Raw genomic sequence first — 19,687 nt, 5'->3', positions numbered from 1 at the left:
TTCTTCATCTAGACTGGACATCACTTGGGAGTAGAGACTTCAACTTATGCTGCTCAGCCTCTCCTTGCAAACTCCTCTTCAAGTAAATCACTTCCTTTATTCTGGCTGATGTAGCAGTGAAGCAGTGACCAAGGCAGGAAAGGTCCCCGTCCTCGAGGAAATTAAGTTTAGAAAATTGTTGTGAGTAATGGTGGTAACCCAGGTAGAGGAAGAATTACTCATTAAAGTGAATTCATTTCCTAATTGGTCTGCATCTAGCAACAGCTTAGAACGCATAGACATGTATCATCAAAACTTGGGGATTTTGTGTGTGTGTGTGTGGTAAAGTATACATGACATAAAATTTACCATTTAAAGTATAATTCAGTGGCATTCGATATATGCACAATGCTGTGCAACCATCACTGCTATCTAGTTCTAGAGCTTTGGGGATAATTCTATAAAGGAACTTGTATTAACTTGAAAAAAAAAGTAAGTCAAATAAGTCAAAAGGGGGAGGTTGAAATGACTCAACCATGAGTGATTTTGCACCCCTCCCCAGGGGACATTGGACAGTGTCTGAAGATTTTTTGGTTATCGCAGCTGGGGCGAGGGGTGTTCCTGGCATCCAGTGGCGAGAGGCTAGGGATGCTGCTGAACATCCTACAGTGTTCAGAGCCATTTTCCACAACAGAGAACTATCTGGCCCGAATGTCAGTAGTGCTGAGGCGAAAAATCTTGCTCTAGCATTACCTCTCAGAGATAGTCTTAACGTGTTAACATTTCATTCCTAGTTCTAGGCATGTATTTTCAAACAACAAAAAAATGTGTCCTACAGAACTATGCTGTTTTGTGACTCCAAAAACATGTCTTAAACATCTGTCTTTTCAAGTCACAAACTTCCCTTCTGGAACATTATTTCTAGAGAATTTCATATCATAATTTATTTAACTAATGCCCTACTGTTGGACATTTAGCTTGTTCCCAGTTTTCCTTATTAAGCAGCAACATTGTGAGCATCCCAGTAGCTGCATTTCTGGGCACATTTAGATTATTCCCCTTGGAGAAATACTCCTGGATGCAGAGTAAAAGTTTTTAAGGATTTGGGGATTCTGATTCGAGCGCTAGCCCGTGGCAATGCCTTGCTGATCCTCATTAAAGAGTCCTCAGAGGACCAAGGGCCACTTGTCTGAGGCTCCCTGTTTGCGGGGAGTCAGGCACTGCCGCGTGTGAGAGGGGCATGGTTTGACCCTTAGCAACCCTAGCATAATAGGCTTTACTACCCTTGGCTACTCAGGTTAATGTTTCATAAATTGGAGCCAGTTATTAGCAAATTAATCAGAGTTCAGTTTGTGGTCTTATTAGAAGAGGTAATCGTTTATTGGCTTAAGTGAGCTTGATGAAAACTGTCGTTCTGTGAAATGCCTGCAAGACAGGCAGACTGCAATTCACGCTTACCTGAGAGACTCGAAGGTTGTCTTTCCCTGACTGGACAGTAATAATTGTAATTAACAGAGCCGCACTCAGCTCTAACAAACATATTGCCATGGGTGCATCGGGAGGGTCCGATAACCCCAAGTGGAATTGCTAACTGTTTAATCCCTCTTCATAGCCCTGGAGCAGTTATGGCCTCTACGATGTGTGATGTCATAAGTCACCCCAGTAGCATTCTGCTCTATAGCCTTTTACACTAGCTTCAGAATGGCCCGCAGATATCCCTGCTTTAGTCCATTCGTTCATTCAAAAAACATTCAGAAGTCACCCCTGCGTCGAAGCTGGGCACTTGGGGAAACTGTCCCCAGCCTCCTGGGGCTTACATTCCAGTGAGGGGAGATGAGGATAAACAAACACGTGAACAAATGAAAAGAGAGGTTCAGAAACTAGAAGTACTTTGAAAGAAATAAAACGGAGTAATGGAGTAGAGACTGATGGAGGCGAGAGTGGAACGGTGGGGCGGGTAGGAAGACGGCGTCTGAGCTGAGACCTGAATGCAGACGAGGCACCCAGCAACCATCTGCTGGGAGGAGGCTCCAGGCTTCAGGGAAAGCTCTGGGGAGGAGGTAGACCGAATCCCCCGCCCCCACCCCGCCTCCTCGAGGGTCCTCGGGACGGGCAGCAAGCTCTCAGCCTGCATCTCCCCCGCCGGTTGAAAGCCGAGGTAACCCACACCGCTGGTTGCCATATGTTGGTCACAGAGCTGTTGAATGTAGCCAGCCCAGGCGCCACGCAGGAGGCCAGCCCGTTGTCAGCAGGCAGCTAAGTAACAATTTTTAATTTATAAGATAATCTTGCTCAAAGCCCATATCTCAGACCGACTCTTAATTTTCATTGTCCAGTGATACAATTCTACACCAGTCACAATTTTACGGTTCCACTGGACAGTGATGGGTGGCTTAGGCTGCACACACATAGCTATTGAATGGGCTCCCCCTGGCAGCAGGGAAAGGAAAATCCAGGGGCCTCTGGGTAGGACTTGAACTCGTTAGCTTAATGAGAGCTGAGTTTAAGTCCTCACTCCACCCTTCACTGCCTGGATGACCTAGTGCTAGTCATTCTCTGTGCCTTAGTTTTGTCATCTGGAAAACGGAGATAATAAGGCCTATCTCATGAGAGTTTTGTGAAAATCGAAAAAGATATGCATGCAAAACACTCGCCAGGCATAATCAATATATGTTGGCTATTGTGGGGAGAGCTCCTCTCAGCTTATCCTGGATGAACTGGGCCACAGCTGTGGCTGACCTAGTCTGATTCTTCTATTCAGACTGACTGAGGTGGGAGCCCTTGGTTTTCCTTTAACTCGGAGGGTAGAGAGAGCAGTCGCTCCTAGCCCAGTGGAACAGACAAAGCAATTGAAAGTCATCGGCCTGTGTTCCCACACGCACCATCAGCCACTCACTAAACTGCTTTTTGCCCAGACCCAGCTCCACTGTGGGTCAAGATGCTGCTGGTGAGATAACAAGGGGACAAGATGCTGGACTGATGAGATTTGGCAGGAGCCAGGAGGAGGGGCGCCTGGGGAAGGGGAGAGAGCCTGTCAGCCTCCCCAAGGCTGAATGAGGAGTAGGAAGGGCGAGCCCCTCATGGCCCACAAGAAGGAGCAACCTCCCTGCTCACCAAATCTGACCACCTACCTACACCCCCCGACCACCTGCCTACACCCCCCAATGCCGTTTCCCTCTTCCACTTCCTCCTCTCTGCCTTTGACCATCTGTAAAACACAGAGCTCTTTGCTTGACTATGCTATGCCCTCTAGCTGCCACTCTGCCTCTCTACTTGTTTTACACCAAACTGGGCAGCAGCACCTGAACCCACTGTCACTACTTTTATGCCCCACCCACCCTCATATCTCACAGTCTGTCCTGGCTACTATATTTTAATAAATAGGGGAAAGAAGGCTGTGACTCCTCCTGGGCAGCCTTTCATGCTTCTGTGGGCTTGATTCATATCCTCTTAGCCTTTTTCTTGCAAATTTGAAGGGAGCTTAACGCCTGAAGCTTCTAGAGGAGGTAGCTACCCCAAAGAGAACGAGCAGGGCCAGTAATGACCTGCTTCTTCTCTTGGGTGAGTGCCTTAAGTCACCAGTTTCTGAAAGTCTTAGGGCACTCAAGGTGCAGCCCTGTTCCACCCCAGGCCCCTCCCCTACCAGGTATATCCACACACACCTAGGATAGCACCTGTCAACCCAAGGGAAGCAGCTGCCCTTCTGCTCCGGAATGGGGGCTAAACAGGTGAAAGGCGTCCCTGGTGAGCCTCCCCCCAACCCCCCAGGCCCCATGGGACTTGGATAAAGAATGTGGGGAAACCAGAGAGATGACATGGTGATATCAGCTTCCAAGATAGCTGAGAAACTTTTGTGTGTGACTACCAAGCTTGCACAGCCCTCCAGGGAAGAGATAATAGTTGGGGAGGGATAAATGAGGGGTGCAAGGGAGTGACCACCCTGAGGGGTGACTGATGCAGGGAGCAGAGGCCAAAGCCTAGGGCGCAATGCCCTGTGAGCCTGAAGGTTTTGTTCTCAGCCTTGGCCCCGGGGCTGACAGTTTGTATAGACGGGCTCTTGGTTGTGAGGCTGTCTTGGCAGGAGAATGGAGTTGACTCAGTGCTCCCATTGGGCAGACAGCCCTGGGCACTTGCTCCATGGGTAGGAGTGAGGATGGAGGAGGTGGGCCACAGTATTGAGAAATTGCTATTTGCTAGGCACTGTATTAACTCATTTAATCCTCACAGCAACACTCTGGGGTGGGTGCTATTGTTACCTCCATTTTACAGATTGGGAAACTGAGACCACGATGTGTTAAGTAACTTAACAAAGGTCGCCCAGCTAGCAAATAGTAGAGCCATGATCTGAACCCATGCAGTCTGCCTCCAGAGAGTATAATCTGAATCACCTCTCTACTCTCCATTCCATGTTGCTTTTCTTCAGGGGCCTTAGCTCAATGAGTGCTTATGCATTCAATAGTGTGATTATATCAGGAATATCAATCTTTACCATGATGCTGAAAGCATGAACCTTGCCTGCTTCTCTCTACTGATTCTCCAGCACCTTGCATACAGTAGATGCTCAGTGTGAACTCAAATGAAGGAGTGAGCTAATCAATCAGTCGTTGAGTGAGACCTGCCCTTGGCCCTCCCAACTTAGGACATAGGGCTGGCCTCCTGTTCCTACCCCAGCTGGCATCCCCTTAAGAGCTGACGTTGCCATGGTGACAGTAGGAACACAGAGCTTATGCCTCACTCAGGCGGCTTTGTCAGCTCCCTAGGTGTAAACCTTTCTGGCTGTTGGGCCTGGGAGTTAGTGATTCAGACTTGGCAGGAAGTTGGGAGGTGAACTCCACACAGAAATGTGTGCAAAAGATGTGTATGTGTGTATATTGGGGGAGGGTCCTCGAGTTTGTATATCTTCCAATTGGGGGTGTTCTTGCCTACAGGTTTGTTGGAGGAGATGCCTAGATCAGGGGAGGGTGGTTTATGTCCTGGGGACAGACTAGGTTGGGGATGGAAAGTGTGGCCATGAGGCGGGCAAAGGTGCTGGCCGGGGAGTCCTAAGCGAGTGTGCCAGGGTAGACAGCTCTATTTTCCAAACTGAAAACCAAGCACATTGTTCAGCAAGGGCCTTCTGGTTTGTGCACAATTTATAGAGAAAATCTTGCAAGGATAAAAATTGAATCACATTCCGTTAAACATTTGATAGATTCTTTATTGGGAAGAAAAAATTGATATGAAAATCCGGAATGATGGGATGCTGGAGGTGGGGCTGGGGAGAGGGATGCACACTTGCGTGTGTGGCTGGGGAGGGAGAGGGCAGCACGAGGCTCTGAGGGCTTGCTTTTAGGCAGCCCTTCATCTCAGCCTTGGAGCGCAGAGGACCCAGCCCCCAAAGAGCCCTGCGGTGTCTGTGCCTTACCCCACCTCAGGACTGATCTCCCTCTAATGTGAATGCTTGGTCGACGGCTGCATCTCCCATTAGAATGTGTCCCTGGTACTTTGTAGGAACTCAATAATTGTTTATTGAATGGGTTAGTTAATGACGAACAGATGAAAGCATGCATCCTCAGCATGTTTCCCTAGCAACATAATTCCAGGCTAAGGAAACTTTCTTATATTCATGTATTTATGTGCCTTCTTACAGCCCTGCCCTCCTCACTACGCAAACACAGCAGGAAGGTACCTAGGTCTCTCTATGGTCATAGGAGAAAGCTTTAGGAAAGGAGAAGCTTGGAATGATGCCCCGTCCCTGGCCTGGCCTCGTGTCAGAGTCCCCAAAGCCCACAGTCTGAGAATGACGTGAGATCTGCTTGGGCTCCATGGTCATCAGCAGCTCCTCCCTGCCTCTGCCAAACCTTGCAGCGGCTGGGAGGACAGAGCAGAAGCAGACCTCTAGACACCAACCAGGTGGAAACAGGCCGCCTTGCCTACCGGCACGGGGTTGGCCGAGAACAGCCCCGGTCCCAAAGACTAAAGTTAGAAGAGGAAGTTGTCTCCACTCTACTTTTTCCCTAGTTAATCCCAGAGATGATACGAGCCCCTGCTGTGTGTAGATCTCTTTAGAGCTGGGGGAGGGGAGGAGCGGGGAGATGCAGCAGCTTCCGGTGTGATCCCGGTGTCCACCTGTGCGTGTCGAATGCCTGATATCAGTTCCCTCCTGTGGAATCAGTGTCCATCCACCCCCTTCCTGGTCCTGCCTGTCCTTCAGGTCCAGCTTAAACAATACTTACTGAGTATTTCTTTTGTGCCAGGAACTGTTCCAAGCTGGCATATATATTTTTTTCACACTCATTTAATGATCATAATCTTATGAGGCAGATCCATTATTATTCCCATTTGACAGATAAGAGAACCAGGACACAGAGGGGTTAGGTAAGTTGCCCAGGACCACACAGCTAAACAATGGTGTAGGGGATCAATGCCACCTACTCCATGAAGCTTTCCTTCTTTGAGCCTTCCCAGTGCATAGCTTCATTCTACTATGAATTCAGAGATGCTGACCTTTGTGGATGACAAAGCTCCCTTACCGGGCCCCAAGCGCTTCAGCATCAGAATCCCTGGCAGAGTGATGTCTGCACCCCTCCACAGTGCCACACACAGGGTCTGGCCATAGGATAGCCTGTCCAAGGGATTGCTGACCATGTGAACAAATGGCAGTAGGCGAGCGAGTTTGTGGATGAACCAACACACTAGTCAGTGAGGAAGATAGGAGAGTGGAACTGGGATTTTCCCAGACGAAGAGGTGAGCTCACAGCCTGGTGGGAAGGCCACAAAGGCAAGTACGGGGACCCCAATGGGAACAGCCATCCTTCAGGAACATGCTTGCCACTGGGTGCCCAGCACTGGCCAGAGACCTCGAGGGACAGTCATAAAAGGCCCCCATCTTCAGGGGGCTTCTAACTTGAGTGGGAAGGTCATATGAACACACAGGAAGCCACCAGAGAACAAAAAGAACAATGGCTCCTGCCCTGGGGGTGGAGGGGTCAGCCAGAGAGGTAGGACTGACTACCTTCGTGGAAGCCGGCAGGAGGAGGGGTGTGCGTGCAGGTACCAGGTAGGAGGAGGGAAGGTGAAGCCAAGAGAGGAAGGTGGCCACTGAAAGACAAGGAAGCAGGGATGAACGTAGTAATTTGGAGAACCTGAGGAACTGTGAGGGCACAGGGTGCCTGAAGGGGACTTATAAAATGAAGTCGGTGGGGAGAGAGGGATAGGGATTTAGAAGCCTCCGTCGGAGCCAGTATCATTTGTGTATGACTTTTGCTAGTACTCTAAATACATATTTAAAATTTTGATAAGTACTTAAAATAAATACTTATTCTTAAAATTGAATTATGTTTTTAACATATTTATTACAAAGGGAAACTTTGCATTCCTGCCATTAATAGAAAATTGGAATAGAATAGAAAATGGCCATAAAATAAGCACAAAAGAAACAAGACCAAGTTACTGCCTTAGTCCATTTGGGCTGCTATATCATAATACCACAGACTGGGTCACTTGTAAATAACAGAAATTTATTTCTCACAGTTCTGGAGGCTGGGATGTCCCAGGTCAGAGTGCCAGCATGGAGCATCGTGGGTTCTCTTTTATAAGAGCACAAATCCCATTCATGGGGCTCCACCCTCATGACCTAATCACCTCCCAAAGTCTCCACCTACTAAAACCATCACTTTGGAGGTAAAGATTTCTCCATATGAATTCTGGGGATACACAAACATTCAGAACATTGAAGTTACTGAGTCCTCGCTGGGCAGTGCTCCCTTTGGAGGTTCTGAGCCCGAAGCCCATTCTCTTTGCTAAAGGGGAAAACAAGAGAGTGTTAGAGAGTTGTTACAGACATATTAACACCCAACCAAGACTTTCTTCCACTCGGAGAGACCGGAAGAAGGCTGTAAGGGCATAACACTCTCCTTCTGTGATTCAGTGCTGTCTACTGCCTGGGTCATGTACTGCTATGTACCCCAGAGCTCTCTCCATGCTCCCTTGAGCCAGCCTCCATTTTAAGTTACTGATTCATCCTTAACGCCTGGAGAGGAGCCCTGGCCCCAGCCCCTGGTCCACCCACCCTGGGCCCCATTCGTACCTGGAATGCTTCTCTTTCCTGCAGGGAATACCAACAGCATCTTTGCCCTGGACTACATCAGTGGGGCGCTGACCTTGAATGGCCTGCTAGACCGGGAGAACCCCCTTTATAGCCATGGCTTTATCCTGACTGTGAAGGTAAGAGCTGCACAACCTCCATCTGGGCAGAGAGACGCCCACACTGTGGTGCCAGCCTCCAGAAGTGTCCGAGGCGGAGGCTCCCAGGAGGCGCATCACTTCCACTCTCTGTGCTGATTCCCGGGGCTCATGCCAACGCATATCAAGAGTAGGCCATGTAGGGGAATTTGCCGGGCACATCATAGGTGCTCATCCTGTAGTCCTTACTTTGATCTGTAATTCCAAGCACTCCATTGTAGCCATCTCAGATTCTTAAGACTCCTCCGTTTCTGAGATTTTGTCCTATTTCTAATTCCCACAGTTCTCCTAGGGCTATTACCTTGTTGGAAGCAGCAACTGCAACCGGGAGGGGTGTCAGCTGCAGTGGTACCCACTTGGGAAGGTGTGGTGGAGCCAGAGCCCCTGGACCCTGTAGCCACCTGCCACTCATGGCTGGTTTTAATTAAAATCAATGGCTTGCTGAGCCATTCCCTCGGAAACCCATTTCAGGCATGGATCCCGCCTGGGCCACAGGGGTCCTCACCAGCCATCGATTGAGGCAAGGGCATGGCGCAAAGCCTGAGGAGAGGGGCTCAGGAAGGAGCCCTTTTGTTGGTGCGGGAAGGATGGTGCAGCCTGGCTCTTAATTGTTCTCCTTAACTTTAGAGGGCCTGGGGCAGCAATGGTTAATTAGCCCCCTCTAACCCACTGGCTCTTTCCTTTCCACCTGATGTACACTTGATGTGTGGGCCAACTGGGAGAGGGCCTGCAAACACAGCCTTTTCCAGACCCAGCACCAAGCCTGTGTGCCCTCCTCATCCTCCCTCCTGTCTCTGCTCCCTTAGTATGGAGGTTGCAGCTCCAATGGGAGAGAGCTGCTCCCTAGTCCTATTGTAGCCACCAACTCACTGTGGGACCCTGAACTTAGTTGATCTACCTTTAGATAAAATGTGAGGATAAGTTCCCAAACTTTGCTATGAATCTGAATCCCCTGGCGATCTGATGAAACATACCTAGTCCTGGGCCTCTCGCCCAGACACTCTGGTTCAGAAGTTTGAGGCAGGAACTGAGAACAGGAATTTGGGGGCCTCAGGGCTCTGATCCAGAGATCGAGCATCCAGGTATGTGAGTCCATCTTATTCCTGAGTCCAATCCAGAACCTCAGAGTGCCTGGCACAAAGTTCAGTCCATAGCAGATGCTAAATTAAGTCTTGACTACCTACTAGCATAAAAATCATTGGCCTCATTTCATCATCTGTCAAATTGCACAAAGACTCTCCTTTTGCATTTTGGTGAGCACCAAAATCTGTTTTGTCCTCCCCATTCCACCTCAGCCCCTTGGTTCTAGAATCCTACTCTGCCTGTGGTCCTTGTATAAGTTACCTAACCTCTCTGAACCTCAGTCTCTCATCAGTAAGATGGGGATCAGTAAAGCAGGAATGCTAATGATAGAATCTTTCTTCTGGGATTGAGATGAGAATGAAGTGAGATAATTCACATAAAGCACTGTGTCTAACATTTCAAGCCCAGGTACATGGTAACTATTATTGTCATTATGGCCGCCTTCATCCTGGGGTATTTGTCCTTTTTCTGCAGGGCACAGAGCTAAATGATGACCGCACCCCATCTGATGCCACAGTCACCACGACCTTCAATATCCTGGTTATTGATATAAATGACAATGCCCCAGAGTTCAACAGCTCCGAGTACAGTGTGGCTATCACTGAGCTGGCACAGGTCGGCTTCGCCCTCCCCCTCTTCATCCAGGTGGTGGACAAGGACGAGGTGAGTCCCTGGAACATATGGCCAATCCAGACCCGCCAGCCTTCCTGGGATGTACAGCCCTGGGATAGGCACCAGGTATCTCTGGGTTTCCAGGTCCCCATCTATAAAATAGAAACAAACATGGCTGAACCCCCTCCCCTACTATGTTCTAAGGATAAATAAGACTGGAGAAAAATAGTAGTCTCTAAACATTTTGACTACCCCCTACACCCTGCAGAAAACATTTGAGCACATACCTTTAATATGTAGTTAGTTATTTAGAAATTATGTACATCGTCATCCTACTAATCTAATATGTACACTGCAAAACATACGTCCAAAAATAGAAATTTTAAAAGGTAGAAGCTCTTGTATAAATGACGACCCTGCAAGAAAGTCTTACTCCTGCTTTCAATGTAATAACGATCCCTCCTTTTCCATGCAAGGAACGTAAGTGCTTTCAAGGGGATCCCAGGCCATAAGGAAACTCTAGAGGGGACGCCTTCATCCCCTTGCCTAAAAGCCTGCCTGGCTGCGGCCTGTCTTAAAAGGAAGAGCCATAGGTCATGAGTGAAGGAGAGCTTGTGAGGGACAGGAGGGAGGAGGTTCCAGGGCCAGCTGTAGCCCCCATGAGCCCTGTCAGGCCTGGCGTCACTGGGCCATGGGCCAGGATGGGACAGGCTTCCATCCAGATGGAACCTCCCCAGCCTGTCTTCTCTCCTGACCCTTCCTCATGCCTCATCTCCCCTGCCCAGCACAGCCACATCGTTAACAGGACTTGTGTTTATTACCACCGCTGCCCTAGCCCTCACTGCTCAGGAATTCCATCAGGCTTCCCAGCCCGAGATCCTTCTCTATAGTTTCTCCTCACTTGGGGCTCAGGCACTGGCCTTGCTCCAGATCCAGCTTCCTCCTCACTCCTTCTGCCCCTCTCCACTCTGGGTTCTCACCAAACCACCCAACATGCCCACCCAGGAGCCTGTCCTCCCACATCCCTGTCATCTTCTGCTAACTTGTCTCAACTGGACAGGTTAGTCCCCGGGTATATGTGTGTGTGTGTGTGTGTGTGTGTGTGTGTAGGTACGTGTGTGCTCACACATGTGCATGCATGTGACTCTATCTCCTGCTAAGGCAGTCTGAAACCATCTGTCTGAGACAAAAAGTATGTACTGAGCACCTGCTATTTACAAGGATCTATATTTGGTCCCTTGAGGGTGTCCAGGAAGTGTAAACTGTGGTCTTTGTCCCAAGGGGCCAAGTATGGTTACACAAATGTAGTATGTACCTTTTAAAACATTTACAGAAATGTAAAAAGTTTAAAAGGTGGAGATAAACAAGCATAACAAGTTCAAATATGTGCTCACACCCCAGTGGATCATCTTGTATCCCCCTGGAGTGCAGCAGCCCCCTTAGAGACTGCTGTGTGAATGAGAACCTCAGAAGAGATTCTCTTTGGTTTCAGGCTAATGATAATGCCCGAGAGAGGAGAGACCCTGATACAGGAATGTGGGTCCAGGGTCCCGTGACTACAGGCAGGCAGGGCTTCAGAGCTCAACTGGGGAAAGGGGAAGCAGGAGCTGGGAGGATCACGAAAGGCTCTATGATGAGAGGGGGGCGGCTAGAGCTGAGCCTCGGGCTCTAAATCAGATCATGAAAGGGAGCACAGGAGGGCTGGTGGGGTGGGCAGTGGCCCACAGAGAGGCCCAGAGGGAGAAACCTGTGAGTGGATCGAGGAAACAGGAGCGACTCAGGCAACTGATGCAGGGTGTGTGTAGTGGGCTAGTGGGAAGGTGGGCTGGGACATGACCTTGGAAGGCCTTGAATGCCAAGCCAAAGAATTTGGGCTTGATTTTGGAGGCAGCCAAGAGGGGAGACAGCTCGTGTGGTGGTTCACAGACCAAGCTCAGACAGGGCCTGTGTTCAAGTGCAGCCTTGCCATTCGTTAGCTCTGTGACCTTGGGTGAGTCATTAACCCTTTCTAAGCCTCACTTTGCTCATCTGTGTAAAAAGAAATAAAAAGAAAATGTCAGTTAGTTTCTATTGTAGTAACAAATGAACCTTGAAACAGGAGCTTATTTCTCACTCAGATTACTTATCCAGCACAAGTGGGCAGGGAGACCCTCTATGTGTAGTCACTCAGGTACATACTCTGCAGTTCCGTCGGTCACTGCAACCGGGAGGAGACAGCTGGAGGGTTAAGTACCAGCTCCTCTATGCTTTATCCTCTATGCTTCATGCCCATCAGCCAGAACTAGCTATGAGTGCCCCATCTCATTGCCAGAAGGCTGCAGAATGTGGGGACGTAGCTACCTATTTGTGTCTGCCACAGAGGATACCAACAAGGATATGGAGGAAGGGAGATCAAATGTTTTGTTCACAGGACTTATTGTGGTGCCCGCCATACGTAGGTGTTAACCTGAGGGATCCAGGGAGTATCGCCACTAGTAGAGCCAGAACCATCAGGGCCTGCTCCCTGAGACTGATTGAGGGTTTTGAAGGTTACCCTGACCCCTTGGGTTTTATCCCTGGCTCTCTTTACTAGAAGCCCCGTCTGAAGCATCTGTACAATGCCAAGGGTCCAGCCTGCCTCTAGTGACTGTGCCCCACCCAGCACACACATCAGCACACCCACTGCAGACATGGTGCCCAGCATTGCCAGGGACCATTCTGTTGTCCCCGGGGATTTGGCCACTGCCTCTGACAGTAGAGGACTGACCTCCTCCCTAGAGTGCCCCACTGTTCTAGGGCACAGTGAAGTACAGAAAGAAAACTACCCCCAAGGAGTGGCAGCTCCGAAGCCCAGACTACCTCACCCTAAGGTCCTCTGGGCCATCCTCCAGGCTTCCAGTAAAGCTGTACCCAAACCTCCCCAAATGTGGTCCTGGGCTTCTTCCTAAATAAGAAGGAGGGATAACTTGCTTTCTGAACTTCCCTGTATCTTCCATCTTTTGTATCTTCCATCTCTTCTCCTCTCTCAGAAACTCCAGAGGGATTCAGATCTGGACTGGTAAATGCTCCCGGGGCCCAATCTTGGGTGCTGAGGGTCAGTGACCAGGTTCCCAGGCTGGAGTGTTCAGGCACATTGCCAACAGGAACAGAAAAGACAGAGGCCACTGGCACTGGAACACTTAAGGATGCTCAAAAAGAAATCAGACAATTTTCGTAAAAGAGATTTTCTTAAAAGTGTCATTTCTTCCAGTTTGCTTTCTGAGGAGAGAATACGTCTCTTGGGATTTGTGTTTGGGTTGAAGGTGACCCTGGATTTGCCAGGTGTGGCAGGAAAATATGTTTATTGAGGAAACGTGGAGGAGGAAAGGGAGCATGGGGAGAGGTGAAATCCCTTTGTCACAGATTCTATAGAACCATGTGACTCTCTCTTGCACTCACCATGATTGTGATTTGGCAATTATTAGTGTGATGATCTCAATAACATCTGTCTCCCCATTGGACTGAATGAGCCACAGGCAGAGGCAGGTCTCCTTTTGCTCACGAGTATAACCCAGTGCCTCAAACTCTGCCTGGCGCTTGGGAGGCACTGCAGAAACATGTATTGGCGGAATTAAAGCATGGTTAAATGATACAGTGATCTGAACTGATCATCAATGAGTGACCCTGTGCTGAAGCCCAATTCCAGCCAAATTTGTGTGGGAAAGTAACCTCAGAAGTCCACTGTGGGGCAGTAGAGGGTACTGATGGAAAACAGAAAGGGAAGCAGGAAGCAGTTTAACCTCTCAGCACTTTGTGGCAGTCAGTCCTCATTAGGATGCTAATCTAATTCATAAAGACTAGTTGATGCCTGCCATCCCCTCCAGATCTAAGATGCTACTCAGTTTCTTGCTGAATCTCAGGCCCTGCCAGACCATTCAAGACAACAAAGGTGCTTGAAAGAGGCCCTTTCTGTCTCCCAAGGGCTCCATCTTCATTGTCAAGTCTCTCAGAGTAATTTCTTCTTATTTGCCCAGCTATAGAAAACTCACAGAAGCCAGAGAAGGAAGGGATGGGGTGGGCTGAAACCAACAACGCATTTGTGCCACGTGACAGTTGAGATGCAAATAGATGGTTGTAATGCAAATCGCGCGCGCGTGCGCGCGCGCACACACACACACACACACACACACACACACAATCTCAAGGCAAAGGCCCCAGGAGTCAGTCTCGGTATAGGAGATGTCTGAGTTTCAAATTAAAGGCCGTGGCAGCTTCATTCCCCAGTGGCGGCTGCTGGGCAATCTCTTCTCTCTTCCTCTGGGCTCTAGGAAGCCACAGCAAGGAAGCGGCACTCCGGACTGCTTGGATTCCGCTGTATGCTTACCTATTCCCTGACCACAGCACATTCTTTGTGCTTTTTCCACTTCGTTCAACTTTTCCTCTCTTGATCTTGCCTTCGGCCCTCCCCCAGTCCTACCTACAGCTGAGCCAGCCCCAAGGCTGTCATGTTTTCCCATCTGCTTGGGGTGGGGGTTTTGGGATGGTTGGAATTTTCTGTTCAGTTGTCCCAAAAACCGCCCCTCTACTAAGCTGCCAGTTGATTATCTGTGTTCTGCATTCTGCCTCTGAAGGGTTGGGGGAGGGAGGCAGGGAGTGTAGGAGACCATTTGTGCCTCTGGCTGCTTTAAAAATTCCAGCAAAGGGATTTTTTAAATATTATTTTAAAAGACGGTGTTTGCATTATACACAACCCTTTCCAGTTGACTCAAATTGCTGAAAATGGACAGTTCTTCGCACCCTCCTACCAATCAGGAAAAATGACGTTCATGTACATTGTATCTTCTCAGGAGTTGGGAGCATTTGATCCACTTTATTCCTGTCTCAAGTCTAACCCACCACTTCTCAGAACGTTTGCTGCTATCCTTATGAACCTTTTTGTTGTTGTTCAGAGGAACAAGGTTAGAGGGGGGAGTAGGGTACCAGCATCCCCTCTCCACCCCAAGAGGCCTCTGCTGCCAGGTTCTGGCTGCTTCTGGAAATTGAAATCATTTCAGAATGGCCTCCGGACCTCATTGATTTACCCCCTCACCCCCACTTTGCTGAGGGACAATGCTGAAATTTACACAAGAGAGGAGGATCGTGCATTCATTCACTCCACCAACATTATCGTGCACCTGTGCTGTGCCCAGCACTGGGGAGATAGTGCTGCAGATGCAGTCCCTGACCTCCAAGAGCTTCTATGTCATTCCAGTGGGGAAGCAGGAGGAATGAGCACCAGCATCATTGTAGGTGGAAATGAATGTCAAGAAGTCAATAGACAGGGTGAGCGATGGGCTGGGGTAGGGGGCTATTTTCGACTCAGTGGTCCAGAAGGCCTTCCAGGGAGGTGACATTAGAGCAACAGTTACATAGCGTGGAGGAGGCAGCGACGCAGAGCTGCAGAGGGAGAAGACTTTTTGCAGCGGACTCTCCCCTGCAAGGGCAGAGGTCCCCAGAAACGGCCTGGCATTTTCAGGGAGCAGAAAAGAGGCTCATGTGGCTGGCCAGGGGGAGCTTGATGGAGCAGGAGGAGGTGAGAATGCAGTCATCAGGAGGGGCCAGGCCTTGCCAGCCGCAGGAGAGTGTTTTTCTGTTACTGTGAGCCTGGTGGGGAGCCAGGAAGTTGACATGCTCTGAGTTATCTTTCTTAAGGAGCCCTCTGATTGCTGTGTTGAAAATGGACTATCCGGGGCCAAGGGTGGAAGCAGGGAAAAGTAGCAAAGTTTCCCAAACAGAAAACTCTCCCACCTCAGCTGACCTCCTGTGCAGGTGCTTTTAGTGTCTAACTTAAGGTTCTCTTGCAGCTTACCCATTTTCCTCTTAAGGTGTTTGCAAGAAGCCAAGAACCCTATTCCCTTTATAATGAAACCCAAAAAGTCCAATAGAAACTGCCTTCGGAATTCTTCCCAGGAAGACACTGAATGGCTACTTTCAGTCTTTGTGACAGAGGCTCTCCCAAGTTAAAACTGGCCCAGGATTGTTAACTCTGATCACAGCATTTTGCTGCCAGACCTACCCTGCCTGCCTAGAGAAGGTGCTAGAGAAAACAGAGCAGCCACCTCAGTTTTGTTCCTCATTCACAGAGTGATTCCAGGCAAGTCATATTCCCACTCCGTGCCTCAGTGTCTACCTCTGGAAAACCATGGGTCAGACTGGTCAGTCTTAATTAAGGCTCTTTACATCCTCACATTCTTTTGGTCTAAGAAGACCTGGGGGCACGGGGTGGGGAGGTTGCTGTCTGAGCTTCCCTCTTCACTCTTACCCCTGATATTTGTCCATCCTCCCTTCCTCGAACTTGTTCCAGCTGCTCCCCGCCTTGAGCAGAGGGGCCTGGGGCCTCTATGGGCCTGATCCCCACCACCCTCTCTCAGCCCATTCATGTGCTCTTTTATTTGGTACCACCTAGAGCATCCTTTCTCAGCATAGAGAGAGAGGAAGCTGGAGTAGTGAAAAACAAGGGCTTTGAGGCCAGACTGACTGGGTTCAAATGCTGGCCCTGCCACTTTTTATCTGTGTGACCTTAGGGTACTTATGTATCCTCTCTGATTTGGTTTTCTTATCTACGAAATGGAGACGATAATAGTACCTACCTCACAAAGCTGTTATGAGGACTAAATATATTAATATGTATATTTAGAACAGTGCCAGGCCCAGAAAAAGCACTCTTTAAATTTTAACTATTTTTGTTATCCCCAGCCCTGAGAAATACGTATATTATTGTGTCCTCTTCAGAAAGGAGGAAGTTGAGGCTCAGAGAGGTTAAGGGGCTTCCCCAAGGTCACACAGTCAGTGTGTCTCAGAACCTGGCCTTGAACTCTCAATCATGTGCTTCTTTTTTTAATTTAATTTCATTATTGGTTTCAAGTCTATGGTACACTGGTTAGACTTTTACATAGTTTATAAAATAATCCCCCTGATTGTTCTCTCTCTCCTCTGACTCTACACCTAGCCATTACGTTAATGCTAACTGCAATTCTATGCTTCTTGCACATACTGAGGGGCTCCCCATTTGTGGCCATGGCTCCCCATTCTCAAAGGTTCAGTCCCATCAAGCAGGCTGAAACTGGCTGCTGGGAGGAAGAGGGGGGAGGTAAAGCAAGGGGGTGCACCCTCACTGCAGAGGTGAACAGGGACTCATCTGTCAGGAGCTAATTCCTATTTCAGCCAGGAGATGACACGGTTCATTTGTTTGAGGGGCAAAGAAAAAAAGAGAGAATTACCCACCTCCCCAAGGAGAAAACATCACCAAATAAATAAATAAAAGAAAGCAAATGACGGGGAGAAAAAGCCACATTCCAGAATATCGGGTTTATTTGTAGGGATGGAGGAAGGGGAGGGACAGTGAGAAGGGGAGGTTTTTCTTGTTCTCCTGCTAATCTTGGCCCTGATTTTTATCCATCACCCTCATTTTCCATTCCACATGTGCTCCAGACCTGTCAGGGAGCCAGCCCGCAACCTTGTATTTATTTAAATTTATTTTAGCATTTGTTCCTATTAGTCAGTCTATCCGGCCTGCAGTTTCTTTGGCCCCTGCAGGGCTGTGGATCTCTGCTCATGGGCCCCTCCCAGGCTTCCTTTCAGTGCGGGGGTTCTTAAACCGGAGGTGAGGGTCCCCTGATTCCTGTCCCCCAAGGTATCTATGACCCTGGATAAAGAAAACTCAGCACCTTTATTTTCACTAGCCTCTAACTGAACTTGCTCACTTCCTTTAAATATGAAAATAGAAACGAACCGCAGTGCATTAGTGCTACCTGTGACTTTGACCCCAAGAGAAATCTCAGATATTTTCATATCACATTACAGGTGTCCCAGGGATCTCAAAATGTCATTTACACTCATCACTATTTTGAAATTACAGCATATATTACTGCTAAATCTCATTATTTAATGCATTAAAGAGCACATAATTCTACTATAATATCCTTTTAAAATACTTTGATGACTGTATTTCAAAATAATTGATTTTGTGGTCTGTGTATTTTATGCAATTAAAAATGTTATTCTGAGAAGGGGGCCCATGGGTTTCCCCAGACTGTCAGAGGGATTCATGGCACAAAAAAAGTGAAAACCCTACTTGATTCTCTGTGGTCACTAACTGCTCTCCTTCAGCCCAGCTCCCTCCTTGGGCTTATGCCCCAAGGCGGACATTTCACTGGTTCTTGGGGTTGACATCCTGAGCCACACATTCATGTGGGGTGGGGTGGAGTGGGGCGGAAGCAGGGAGGCAGTTTGCTCCATGTCACACATTCAGCTGAGGGTCCATTTTTTAGTTCTGGACCATCCTGGCCACTGTTCAGCTGGGCCCCATAAATCCATCACCAGCATTTACTTTTTGGTAGAGACACAGACGTATACATCCCTGCCACCCCAAGGAGTGATTCCTGCTGTTATAAACTCTTCCAACCTGCTGATGTGACCCAGAGCGTAGACCTCTGCTTTCCTATTTTTCCAAAGCAATTTGAACTAGAAACTAAACTCTAGATGAAGTGAAGAGAGGTGAGGGAGAGAGGGAAGGGCTGGCTGCCAGCATCCAGAGAAGCGGATGTAGGTTCTTGCTGTCCCTGTGGATGTATGATTACCCAATTATCCAGACCCTTCTTTCCCCTCCATTAGGGAGGTAACTCAGATCTGGCGGGAAATCACCCACCTCCCACTGAATTCCCCAGGAGGTACAGGGAAGTGATTGGAAATCTTCCAACATTCCGTACCTCTCAGCCAGCTTGTGATTTCATCAGTGAAGTAAAGCTGAGAGGAGATAGGGGATGAGGGCTCTGGTCCAAGGAGCAACCAAGGTGAGGCGCATGGGGAAGTGAAGGTCAGCATTGCCTTATTCCTATTCCCCATTCCCCCAGCTTGGATGCCCATCCTGGCTGCTCCTTTTTCTAAAAGGCTCTTTAGTGGTTCTGTTGCATAGCAGAGGTTAAGCATCCACCCAAAGCAATGTCAGCGCAGCTGGTACCTGGAATCCCTGGTGCCTGGGTGAGCACCTTTGCACCTTTGTCCCACTCCTATCTCCCCATCCCCCCACCCTCTGCTCCCTGACAGTGGGCAGCGGTCCGACTGCAATACCTGCTGTCTCACAGCTTCAGCTCACATTTCTAGGGTTCCTCCCCCAAGATTAGACTCTCCAGGAAAATATCTGTTGACTTCAAAGCAAAGCCTCTTTGGAAGGGGAGCTGGGGGGAGCAGGGCAGCCCCATCTGTGCTTTTTCCCATTAATTTCTCCCCAGTTGCCTTCGCTGAAGCTCTTATTATGAGAATGATGATTATGAGGATTTTTCTGTGCGTGGCTGCATCCCGTGGTGTGATTCCCTACAGCCTGCTAAGCTCCAACCTCCCTGAGGACCAGAGGGTGTCCTCGGCAGGATTCAGACACCTCCTAATTTAGTCTCATCTGTAAATCTAATTAGCACGCTATTTACACCAGGCCCCTGTAGCACCATTGGGGTGTGAAGTAGGCAGGGCCCATCTGGCAGCTGTAGTGCCAGGGTCCATTCCTCACCCCGTCCCTGCCCTAGTGCCTGTGGCTGGGGCTCCTTGGCCACAGTACTAGATTTGGGGCATCATTCCCTTTTCCCCCAGCTCCCTGGCTGTAGTCTCCTTCCCCACACCCACCACCACTCACGCTCACGAGCAGGACTGGCACCGATGGAAAGTAGAAGGAATCATTTTATTCTAAGAGTCATGCTCCCTAAAAGCTGCTGGTCTTCCTGAAGACCCCCACTGGGAGCAGAAGCAGAACTAACAAACTTCATCCACTATATCTCCTCCTCTCCCTCTTGGCTATTTCATG

The 19,687-nt window shown here is 49.0% G+C and overlaps 1 protein-coding gene across 2 annotated transcripts in view; it reads left to right on the top strand.

Moving 5' to 3' along the window:
- CDH23 (cadherin related 23) overlaps positions 1-19,687 on the top strand; it is a 344,899-nt gene that overhangs the window by 155,011 nt on the left and 170,201 nt on the right. For both annotated transcript variants that reach the window (XM_016162284.2, XM_036223824.1), the window contains exons 9-10: positions 8,072-8,184; positions 9,760-9,948. In XM_016162284.2, coding sequence (XP_016017770.2) covers positions 8,072-8,184; positions 9,760-9,948 — 302 coding nt within the window. The remainder of the gene's footprint in view (positions 1-8,071; positions 8,185-9,759; positions 9,949-19,687) is intronic.

This window comes from Rousettus aegyptiacus, unplaced genomic scaffold (genome assembly GCF_014176215.1).
Source record: "Rousettus aegyptiacus isolate mRouAeg1 unplaced genomic scaffold, mRouAeg1.p scaffold_m13_p_6, whole genome shotgun sequence".
NCBI lineage: Eukaryota > Metazoa > Chordata > Mammalia > Chiroptera > Pteropodidae > Rousettus > Rousettus aegyptiacus.
The sequence above is the reverse complement of the archived record's forward strand: the minus strand, read 5'-3'. Positions and strand labels throughout refer to the sequence as shown.